The sequence below is a fragment of the Dromiciops gliroides genome, chromosome 4, assembly GCF_019393635.1.
Source record: "Dromiciops gliroides isolate mDroGli1 chromosome 4, mDroGli1.pri, whole genome shotgun sequence".
Lineage (NCBI taxonomy): Eukaryota > Metazoa > Chordata > Mammalia > Microbiotheria > Microbiotheriidae > Dromiciops > Dromiciops gliroides.
The window spans coordinates 226614226-226626739 of NC_057864.1; the positions used below are offsets into that span (position 1 = coordinate 226614226).

The window sequence follows — 12514 nt, forward strand, 5'->3', positions numbered from 1 at the left end:
AAAGACCTACATTATACTGACCTGAAACTCAATCAGATACAAAGACTAATGTGAAGTTTTCTCACAATTTCTCACTCAAGCAATTCTTTATTTTTTTTAAAGTGAACCTCTACTTTTTTTTTTTTGCAGGGCAATGGGGGTTAAGTGACTTGCCCAGGGTCACACAGTTAGTGTCAAGTGTCTGAGGCTGGATTTGAATTCAGGTCCTCCTGAATCCAGGGCAGGTGCTTTATCCACTGTGTCACCTAGCTGCCCCCCTCAAGCAATTCTTCTATCTTATCTGAAAACTGGCCCCATACTGGTCAATCAGTTATTGTTTCCATGTTCCTTTAATAGAATAAAGACACCTGGGGTGGGGCCAGAGGGGAGTGGGACCTCTTTTTCTGATTTCAGGGAATTGCACCTATTCACTTCCCCCCTCCAAACTTGGAAAGTTCCTTCTTTTTCTTCCAACTAGAAATCAAATTTCTTAAATTTGTGTCCCTGTTAATTGTTTTCTTTTAATTAATTGTTCTTATTTGATTAAATGTAATGTGCCAATGAGAAGGAAAATGGCTGGTCCTAATTTGGTAGGCAATTAAAAAACGTTGCTTAATAAATCAATATGTTTGGGAGTTCAAACCTTTGTTAGTCATTTCATCTTTATCAGCCACAAGACATATACAAAGTTGAAATAAGGGGCTAGAACAGAATCTATCGTATTTCAAATGAAATTAAAAGGCCAGGGCTAGCAATCATGATCTCAAAGACAAAGCAAAACCAGACATAATTAAAAGAGATAATTAAGGAAACTACATTTTGGTAAAAAGGTATCATAAACAATGAAGTAATATCAATACTATCAAATATGTACCAAATAGCAGAGCATCCATCTTCTTAAAGGAGAAAGTAAATGACTAGGCAAATTACTAGCTAGCCTAAAGGGTTATTGCAGGGAAAGGGCTTTGTATGACACAAAGAGATAGCTAGATAGACAGACAGACAGACAGATATAGACAGATAAATATAGATCCAAAAATATATAAATATACATATCTCTTTATATACATTATTATAGTATTAATTTCTCTAGGCTTCTGTTTCCAAATCTGAAAAATGAGCTGGTTAGACCAGATTATCTTTCACGCCTCTTCTAGTTCTGATAAGTCTAAGCCTCAGCACACAAAAGCTACTTTGATGTGTCTTGGCACATACCTTTCCATCCATTGTTGGTATCTGCTATCCTGCAATATTGATTCTGGAGTCATGTGAACAACCACAGCCACATGAGCTTCAGCCTTTCCCTCTTGATACCTGAAATTAATAATAATTTAATGAAAACAGCATAACAAGTACACATGGCGTTCAACTGGGTTTGGAGGAAATCAAATTCCTATCTGAAAAGTCAATTTTGCTAGCTAGAAGCCAGCAGGGATTTCTGCTATCATAGCATCTAAATATGCTCAACAGAAATGCCAAGTAGTTTCCCTAAAAGGAATACTGTCTCCTACCCAAAACCCTCTTCTGCATCCTTAACACTTTCCCCTAAGTTCTCCAATTTTATGGTTTCCAAAGAGTTTATCTTAAGTGAATCCCTGAACCTTGAATAAAGACTTGGTGGGGGGTAAATACGTAAAACGGGTCCAATGCTATCATTTTTCTTCCTTACTACTCCAAATCTGAAAAAGGTGAAGGTAGAACAGAAACTATTTCTGCCCTGCTTTTCAACATGAACAAACCTAGTAATAAATAATAATTAATCTGCTCAAGAAACCAGTTCAGACAGTATCAATCTTATCCTGTTATAGAAAATCTATACATCACCTAAATACCACGCTTCTATCAGGCCAACAAAAGCAAAATTAGTTCTGAGTTTCCACATAGGTAGGCAACTTAAGATAGTATACATAGGAGACAATCAAAAACAAACCAAAAAAAGGATCTGATAGTCGTTTTAAAATGCCTATAATACAGTCAACTTCAGAATTTCTAGCTCACTGAAGAAGATAAAAATTCCCTGAATTTCTATTAATATTTTAAATACACTCAATCTCAAGTAAAGTTTACTACCTGTCTAATCCTGATAGAGGATTTTTTCATCTCAGTTTTTCAAAGGGTATTTGAAAATGTTCCCTTTGTAAATAAAGTTTAAAAAATGGCCTTGACTACAGATTTTTTTAAAAATTATTTTTGGATAAGGATCTCCTTAAACAAAGACAATTCCTTCTATTCTGATCAATCATTTAAAAAGGATTAATCTATGATGCAGCAGGGCATGGTGAATAGACAGCAGTCCTTGAAGAGAGAAGCCCAGATTCAGGTACTATCTCTGACACATGTTGGTTGGTCTCTTAAGCTCTCAAAGCCTCTGAACTCTCTGAAGACCACAAGTTACAGAATAGTTAGTTGTTGATCTTCATGGAAAAAGTAGGAGCTTGATGAAATCATAGGCTGGGTCAAAAAATTTTTTTTTCATTTGGTACTGTTCACCCAATGTAGTTTCTCACTTAGCTAAGCCCAGAGATTTCCATACCTCCGGAAGGTGTCATTTTCACAGATCGGCTCTACAAATCCTTGGTCAGGACATTCCACCACAATAAAAACAGAGCCAGGATCTGGAGGGTTGCAAACCTCCTCTGGCAAAATCTATAAAATAATAATAATAAAAAACAACAAGGGGCATTTGGTTTAAAAACGTCTGAAGAATAAGGACTAATATAAAACCCCTCAAAAGCCAACAAACAATAGTCTTCAACTCAACATCCTTGTCCAACATCCTAGATGTAAAGTTTGCAGATATTTCAGTTGAGTTACATGAGAAAATAAAATTAGCTTCATGAAAAATCACCTCTTCATCCTATAACTAATGATCTACATGTCTTCTCTGTTAAGTTTGCAAATCTTTTCTACCATCTAGTAGCTTAATTCTAAAAAGTATCAACAAATTAGGGAGCCACAACTATTACATCTGAAGAGTTTGGAGCCTAAGAGTGGCAGGGCCCAGGAGGCTACTCTTCCTTGGAGTCTTTATATACCCAGGTTTATATATCTAGCCCTATCTTGAGAGCAACCTCCCATTTATCTGTAGAGCTCCACCATAGAGTATGGATCAAGAATTTTAATTCCATAGGCAAAATGCCATTTCACTAGAAATACTTGTGGAGGAGATGACTAGATATTTACCTGATTATAAGTGCTGTTCAACTACACAAAAATTTAGTGGGGGAAAATAATTTAACCCATTAATTCTTAATATGACACCTGTAGTATACTAACCAAACTGGTCACAGATGAGTGATCAGTAAGAAAAATATGGATAACAACATATCCTTTTATGTCACAGAGTTGAGTGAAAAGAATGTGAACATGATCATAAGGTTCTTGCCCAGGGCCAAGACTAAAATTCTATGCCTCATTTCTAAGCTCTGCCAATTGCCCCAAGGTCATAACCACCCAGTCTTACCTCTCTTCCTTCATAAGTGAAACTTTTCCCAGCCTTGACAGCAGCAATTATAGGTGCAATGGCAGATGTGCCACTAAAAGTAAAAAACAAAACTTATACGTCAGAGCTAGTAATTCTACAAGTAAATGCCCAAAGCATGCTCCCCGTATCATCTACTCCCTCTACTTACACTGGAAGCCCCAGATCTCTTGCTTTGAACACCAAAAAATTTCCTTGTTTCATGTGAAGCTGCAAACAGAAGTTGAATATGAAAAATGAGAAAGAAGATCTGCTTTTAATCAATTATGTTAGAGAAAATTCTTCCCTGATAGTACATATTCTTTAATTCAGAAAAATGCATTTTAGTTTTATTAGTCATTAAATTTAGCCTAAGAGTAGCAGGAAGTATAACAAACTTCAAAACCCATTCCTCGTCACTCCCAAACTCTTCCCCCCCCACCCCCAGAAAATAATCTAAACAAATATAGAAAACATATCAGAACATACATTGAGTAGGAATTCCAAGGAGAAAAAAGTCATTTTTCCAGTCCATGTCAATATACAAAGAGAATGCCAAGAGAAGTCTGAAGATGCGGGGGAAAGAGTTTAACCAGGAGTATGCCACATTCTAGTGTAGGAAGTGGTTGTAGATCAATGCAGATATAGTACAAAGCAGCTTAAACTTATAAGGGTAGAACAGGTGCCAATTGGGCAACTTTGTCCCTTATTAATCAGTTCTGGGTCTTCAATCCAGGCTAGATTGAGGAGGAGAACCTGAGCCTAGGGTTGGCATTCAAAAGTGAAAAACAGTCATGGGGCCTAAGCTGTGTACTGAACAAGTAATACATTCAAAAGTAAGCAGCAGTTGTTGAAGCTTAGACCCCAGTAATAGAATGGAGCCCACTCTCAATCCTGCAAAGATGTAACCAGGGATGGAATCCCAAACCAATGGTAAACCTACAGTTCTGTCACTCTGAACCAACAGAGGAGCTTTCCAGCTGGCTAACAGTGGACAAATCTAGCAGGAATCTACTGAAATTCCAAATGGGCAAGCCCATAGGCCTACTGCTCAAGAATCAAAACCAAGTCAGGATCTTACAGTGCTCAGACCAAGGAGGGTGGAGGGAAGTGACCAAACTTTACCCTAGATCAGACCACTCAGTGAACACTGAAGGCTTGCAGATTCCCAGTCTAAGATGTTTCTGAGATCCTGGAATAATATAACATTCAAAATCCAAGAAAGCAGCAACAAGACCAGTCCTGGCCTTCCCTCCAGAAGTACTCAGAGTCTGGCTCTAACATAAAGTCCAAAGTCAGGAAGTAAGCTAAATAAATGAGAAAAAAAAAAAAGATTCCCATCTTAAAAAGCTGTTACAGGGACAGAGACTTTCGAGACACAAACTCAGAAGATAATGAATTCAAAACATCTACAAGAAAAGTCTCAAAGAAAAAGACAGTGTGGTCAAAAATTCAACCAGAATTCCTGGAAGATATTAAACATGTGTTAACAAAAAGTTAAAAATGTTTTTATAGAAGAAATCAGGATGCTAGAGGAAAAAAATGGAAGAGAAGTGATAGCTAGAGAAGAAAAAATAAGAAAGGAAAAAGCTTGGCACAAAACTCCCTGAAAGCAACAAACTCCCTGAAAATTAGAACAGAGCAAACAGGAACTAATGAATTCATAATACAAGAAATGTTAAAAATAAAGCGAAAGGACTGGGGGGGAAAAAAGGGAGAAAATGTGAGGTATCCCACAGCAAAAACAGCTAACCTGGAAAACAGATCAAGGAGAAGCAATTTTAAGAATCACTGAATTGACCTGAAAGACGAGAAAAAAGGGAGCCTAAACATCATATTTCAAGAAAGTATAAAAGAAAATGCTCAGATCTCTTAGAGCCAGAAAAAAAAACCCAAAATGACAACTCCCAGGAACATTATAGCCAGTTTCCAGGTCAAAGAAAAAAAGACTACCAAATTACTACAAACAGTAAAAAACAATTGCCACACAGTTAGAATCAGCACAATTAGCAGAAAGCTTGGATTGTGATATTCCAGAATGCAAAAGAACTAAGCTTACAACAAGAATAACTTAACCAGTAAAATAATTGCAATCCTACAGGAAGAAAATGAAGACTCAAAGCACTCCCCCTGAACAACCATAAGGAACTAAGTAATATAGGGAATTTATAGGCCCTGTACTAAGTACTTTACAATTATTATGTCATTTGATGCTCACAATAATAGGTGCTATTAATATCCTCCTTTTACAGATGAGGAAACTGAGGCAGAGGCCAAGTGACTTGCCCAAGGTCACACAGATACTAAGTGTCTGAGGCTGGATTTGAACTTAGATCATCCTCATTCTAGACCCAACTATCCACTGTACCACCTAGCTGCCTCTGTATAACCCAAAATAGGAAGGAATAGCTAACACACTGGGCAAAAAGAATCTTGATCCAAAAGGATTTTGGCAGGCTAGCACACCATAATAAATTTAATAACATGAAATTAAATAAGGATAAACATCAAGTCAACCAAGTTCACTTGGGCTCAAAAAAATCAACTTCTTAAGAAGGGGATCAGGGCAGTTTGGTTAGACTGCAGGTTGAAAAATGACTTTTCAAGCACTATAAGTCCAAAGTGGGATATGTCAGCTAAAAAAGAATAACCTGATTTTGAACTGCATAGAGAGGCAGAACTTCCATTGGATGGTCTCTTGTGTTCTGCCCTGGTCAGACTACAATGATTATATATTTAGTTGTATACTAGTGATTGGGAAGGACACTGATAAGCTGTAAGTCAGCCAGAAAAGGTCAACCAGGAGTGAGAAGGGGCATACATATCTGTCACAGGAAGACTGGTTGAAGAGATTGGTAAAACTTAACTTGGAGAAAACAAGACTCAAGTGGGTCACTATTTATGTGTATTTGAAGTGTTATCATGCAAAATGAGATTAGATTTGTTCTATTCATCCTCAGAGATCAGAAATAAGAGCAAATGTGGATATGTAAAGAATAATTTCCTAATTATTAAAGCCATGCAAAAATGGAATGTGTTTCAATAGGAAGTGGGTTACCCTACACTGTACGTCTTTAAAATTCTTTGTTCCTGTGAAGCAAGCCTAAAAGGCTTATAGCAACCAATAATCTGAGTCACGAAGCTCATGCATCCTGTTCATAGGAAAGTCATGCATATATTTACTTAGAATCTACAAATAATTACAACCAATATAGGTACCTGATTAGGTACAGCTTGAAACCAGCAAACTTAAGAGGAGATGAGTAACTAAAAGCATGCATAATCATGAGAGACATCAAAGGAAGAGGTAAAGAACTTTAAGTAGACAAGAATTCCAAGAGCACAGCTGTTTGAGAGCCATTTTGCACAGATATACCACAGATCTGGAGTCAAAGATCTGGATTCAAAAGCTGGCTCTCCCACTTAGAACTTATGCAAGCTTAGATAAATCATCTCATATCTCTGGGCCTCTGCTCTTCAACTGTAAAATGAGGAGTTGGAACACATTATCTCCACCTCTTAAACCTATGATCTGATTTAATTTACATTGTTCAACAAGCCCTCAAGATATTAGTTATGATACCTATTTATATTGATGAAAGTGAATCAATAAGACAAGATTAAGGGGTCAAGATACTCTGTTTAAAAGACAGGAAAGTAGGCTGAACTAAGATGATGAAGTATAGGGTGGGACTCAGCAGAATTCTCCCAACATTCCCCTCTAAACAACTTTACAATAATGCCTCAAATCAAATTTTAGAACTTCAAAGCCAACAAAAGGTAATGTATGTATGAATGTAATGGGATACTACTGTGCTACAAGAAATGATGAGCAAGCAGATTTCAGAAAAACCTGGAAAGACTTAAGTGGACTGATGCTGAGTGAAGTGAGCATTATACACAGTAATAACAACATTGTGTGCTGATCGACCGTGACAGACGTGGCTCTTCTCAGCAATATAATGATCCAAGACAATTCCAAAGGACTCATGATGGAAAATGCTCTCCACAACCAGAAAAAAGAACTGTGGAATCTGAATGCGGACTATTTTTACTTTTTTGTGTTCTTTTTTTTCTTTCTTGAGGTTTTTTTTCTCTTTTGTTTGGATTCTTCTTTCACAACATGACTAATGTGGAAATATGTTTAATGTGATTGTACAACTATAACCTATATCAGACTGGTTGCTGTCTTGGAGAGGGGGAAGGGTTCAAAGGAGGGAGGGAGAAAAATTTGGAATTCAAAATCTTAGCACTACCTCATACCTACCAGAAATGCTGGAGGGTATAAGGCAAAATAGGTACACTAATGAACTGTTGGTAGAGTTGTGAACTGTTCCAACCATCCTGGGGAACAATCTGGAACTATGCACAAAGGACTACAAAACTGTGCATACCCTCTGACCCAGTAATAACCACTACTAGGTCTGTATCCCAAAGAGATCAAAAAAAGGGGAAAGGACCTATGTGTACAAAAATATTTATAGCAGCTCTTTTAGTGATGGCAAATAACTCATCAATTGGGGGATGGCTGAACAAGGTTGTGGCATATGATTGTGATGGAGTACTATTGTGTTTTGAATTTTGGGAACTGATAAGGGGGGGTTGGTTTCAGAAAAAATACTGCAAGACTTTGTATCATGAATTGATACAAAGTGAAGAAGAACTGAGAGATCATTGTGCACAGTAATAGCACTATTGTAATGATGATCAACTGGGAAAGGCTTGGCTACTCTGATCAATACAATGATCCAAAGACAATTCCAAAAGACCCATGATGAAAAAATGCTTGGCTAATATGGAAATGTTTTTTACATGATTTCACATGTATAACTAATATCATATTGTTTGCCTTCTGAGTAGATGTGAAAGGGGTGGAAATAGAGAACCTGGAACTCAAAATTCAAAAGGGAAAAACTGTTTTAAATAAATAAATAATGAAAATTTGGGGGAAGTCAATAATGCTTATTATTCAAAAGTGGTTCTTATATTCTCAGGCCAACCCCTAGAACCTAACCACTACATAACTATATAAACGTAATACTGTTTATATAGAAAAATTGCATTCTGTGGGAATTAAAATCACCAAGACTTACAAAACTAAAAGAGGTTTTTCAAGTAGTACTGACAGAACTGATAGAGCAAAACCAGTTAGGCCTTTTATATTAAAGTTCAATAGGGCATTTGTGTTCCTTTTCAGCTAAAATTACTTGAAAGCCTCTCTAATCAAGTTACCAAGGGAAGTATGTGCTAGGTACTAGTGAATCTCAAATGCATCAGCATCATAACTACCACCCATGAAAAACTTGGGTAGGAATTTCACTTAATAGTTATTAGCTCAAAAAGTCTCTCTGAATAAAATATAATTTACCTTACAGATGAAAGCTACAACCAAAGATGGGTCTCTGCCTTTTATTTTCCAATTGTCATCTAAAGAAAAAAAATCAAATATTAAACAGAGAACATAGCATATCGTTTGCTCAAATGAAGACAAGTACCCTGGATGAGTAAGATTTGCTACATAAACAACAAAATTTAATATTAATCTGAAGACAGAAGAATCAAGTTATTTTGATGCTGATTACGATGCCTTTTTGTCCCACCTATTACCTATATATTACTCTAGACAGAGTAGATGGTCAATAAATGCTTCGTTTAAAAAGCAAATGAATGAAAGATATGAAGCATTAGCATGAGTTAAAGATTTCAGGTTAGGATGACTAGAGCCAACAGTTATGCCTTTGACAGAAATAGCAAAGTTGGGAGGGCAAGTTGGTTTTGGAGGGAAAATATATTTAGTTTTGATCAAAATTGCCTAAAGACTTCAAAGGGGAAAAATAGCTTATAGACATTTGAAAATTCAGAGATAGGCTCTTATGAGAGCTATAAATTTGGGAATTAGGAGGATAGATGTAGACCTGAAAATGAATAAATCTCCTGAGGAAAATCTCTAACATTTAAGAGGAATTTTTAAATAAGAGTAGTTTGCTGTTTCCATTTTGATCATTTCCTTTTTTTTCCCCTTCCTTAAACAAAAAAAACAAGAGCTTTGCATTTGGGTGTTCTGGCAGAAGTATGCTAGGGGCAGAGATGAAAGGAAAATGAAGTGAAAGAGTACTTTTCAAAATCACAGTGCCACAAGGCAAGGTTATTCAAACAAAGAAGTAATATGAACTTTAATCTTACTGAAGGAAAGGCAAGACCAAAAATGTTGACAAAATGTTCTGGGGCTGGTCAACAAAGGATTCAGGAAATATCTAGCTCTACCTTTTTCAACACTTCTGTCTGGGGTGTTACCTAACTCTTCCATAATGAGTAGGATCTGTCTCTCTAGACTGACAAATTCTTCTTGTCTGGATGCCTTTGATTAAAGCAAACAAGCCAAAGCTACCTAGGGAAGATTTTCAAAGCACACTCTCTGGCAAGATCATATAAATTGGATCTAAGCAAGAAACAGAAAGCAAAATATAAGTGAAGGGTTGTTTTTGGAGAAAAGTGGTTGAGATTGGATCCTTTAAAATAAAACAAGCTACAAGTAACTTCTTGTTCAGTAATGTCTGACTCTTCATGACCCCATTTGGGGATTTTTTGGGCAAAGATACCGGAATTATTTCTCATTTCCTTCTCTAGCTCATTTTACATATGAACAAACTGAGGCAAACGGAGTTGAGACCTGTCCAGGGTTACACAGCTATTAAGTGTCTGAGCCTGGATTTGAACTTAGATAAATGAGTCTTCCTGACTCCTGGTGCAGCACTCTATCCCACTATACCTAGTAACTGCTGATAAGTAACTAGTAAATAGTTCTGATTTTTTTTTAAATAAAAAAAAAAATTTAAACAGATGTGATGGAAGGAAAAACCATACCACAAAATGGAAACGGGTAGCAAAATAGATAAGAAAATCTAACAATCTGAGGGGCAGCTAGGCGGCACAGTGGATAAAGTACCAGCCCTGGATTCAGGAGGACCCGAGTTCAAATCCAGCTTCAGACACTTGACACTAGCTGTGTGACTCTGGGCAAGTCACTTAACCCTTATTCTCCCACCAAAAAAAATAATAATAATAATCTTCTGATAATTTGCTGAATGTAAAAATACACTTAAGAAACAAGAAATGTAATAAATTGTATTATGCTCAATACAAAAAAGCAGGCACATCAATATGATATAGCAACAATAAAAAAGAAACACTGTTAATGATAGAGAGGGAAACTACGATTTGCTTAAGGCACCATATCTAACCAAACTGATATTAAATATCAAAGCATCTGAATACTTTAAGGGAAAAGATAACAAATGAAAAAATAAGAGACTCAGTAAATAGTGAGAAATGAATCGCAGGCAACTTCAACATTCCTCTTTCAGACATGAACCAATAAATTTTTTTTAAAAAGAGGGAGCTCATAAGGAATGTCCTCAATTTACTAAGAAAGAAAGAATTAAGGTGCTTGGCTGAGTGTGAAGAAGAGGGAGAATTGTGAAGCCTGAATAAAGAAAAAAGTGCTTGGAATAACTTCTGTGGAGAGTGAGGCAAGAAATCAATTAGAAGGTATAAAAATGAATGCTTGTTCAGCACATTGGCAGGAGTAATACAGGCCTAGGAAAGTACTGAGGGATCAGAAACATTAGAGGTAATGATGAGAGCAAAGAAGAGATTTACAAAGGGTGAAAGATGAAAAACAGAATGATAGGAAGCTTTGCTCCGAGACAGCAATGTTAAAGTTTCTGATCAAGGACACGGCTGTCCCTGTGTATAGCTGAGGTAGAATAAAGGCATAAGTCTTGGGATTTAAGGAAATATAGGGTTAGAGGTAGCATCAACATGGATATTGAAATATCCTAATATAAGAGGAGCTAGACAAGAAAGGAATACAGTGAATCAAGTGCTGACTTCCTTGAAAAAGGATAGAAAATGACCTGAGTTCCAAGTTATTCAACAGTCACCACAATTTGAAAAAGGTGAAAAACATGGGGCGGGAGGGGGGGTGGGGGGAGAGACTAGAAACTTGAAAACGAAGGGGATAAAATTTAATATGACCAATAAAAATGTATAACCTATTAGCTACTTTCATCAAAATATAGGAAAACCAAATTATGCAGATAAAAGATAAGCCGGAAATTAAAATTAATGGGGAGGAAATAAAACTATCACACTCCACTATACCCAATAATATGCCAACAAACTTTATAACTTATATGAAATAGATGGTCAAAGAAAATATAAAATTTCCAAATTAAGAAACAGGAAATAAAAAAACTCTTGAAGAACCCAATCCAGCAAGAAAAACTATGCAAGCCATCAAGAAAATTCCAAGGAAAAAAACTCCTGGTCGGGTCCTGGTGAATTCACAAGTAGATTCAAAACAATACCAAAGAAACAAATAGGCCCTATGCCACTATTGAATAACCTATAAGTATCTCATGTTGTTCCATTATCATACAAACTACCAAGTGACTGATCTGAGTCAGGCTCAGCCCAAAACATCATCCTTTTAAATTTTCTACTTTTTGTGTATGTTTTATGACGTTCACAATATATCAGAAGAGTGGTAGAAATACATACATACTCGCTAGGTCTTACATACACCTATTAGAAGTATATGTTCAAAATTTGTTTTACTGATGAAGTACACAATTTAAAAGTTTGAAGACCACTGCTCTAACCCCTCCAGTCCTCACTGATCTTTCTCTACTCTGAATTCTTAAAGCACACATGTGTTTTAAGATAGTACACAGAGAACCCCTAAGAGAGGAATAGAACTTTATAACCTCAAATTTTCAGTCTTCTTGAAAAAATTTATCTAGAGAAATTAAGAATGCCCCAAAATTATGCCAATATGTATATACACACACAGGTACACACGTATACACACACACTTGGACAAAGAATCTTCTGCAACAAGCTTAATTAGATTCATTCTAATGAATCCACCATCTCATAAGCACGGGCAACTGAATTATGACTTAGTAGACAAGTCTTAGAGAATTGCATGTACACACAGAAGTAAAGTAATCTCTTCAGTCACATGTTTATCTTTATTTTCAAAGAGGACCAATGACATCTAATGTCTTGGCT

General features: G+C 36.3%; 1 protein-coding gene across 3 annotated transcripts in view; it reads right to left on the bottom strand.

The window, feature by feature from the left end:
- ELAC2 (elaC ribonuclease Z 2) overlaps positions 1-12514 on the bottom strand; it is a 60565-nt gene that overhangs the window by 22732 nt on the left and 25319 nt on the right. For all 3 annotated transcript variants that reach the window (XM_043963296.1, XM_043963295.1, XM_043963297.1), the window contains 5 exons: positions 8808-8866; positions 3612-3670; positions 3443-3515; positions 2513-2625; positions 1195-1293 (listed from right to left, as the gene is read on the bottom strand). In XM_043963296.1, the coding sequence (XP_043819231.1) occupies positions 1195-1293; positions 2513-2625; positions 3443-3515; positions 3612-3670; positions 8808-8866 (403 nt within the window). The remainder of the gene's footprint in view (positions 1-1194; positions 1294-2512; positions 2626-3442; positions 3516-3611; positions 3671-8807; positions 8867-12514) is intronic.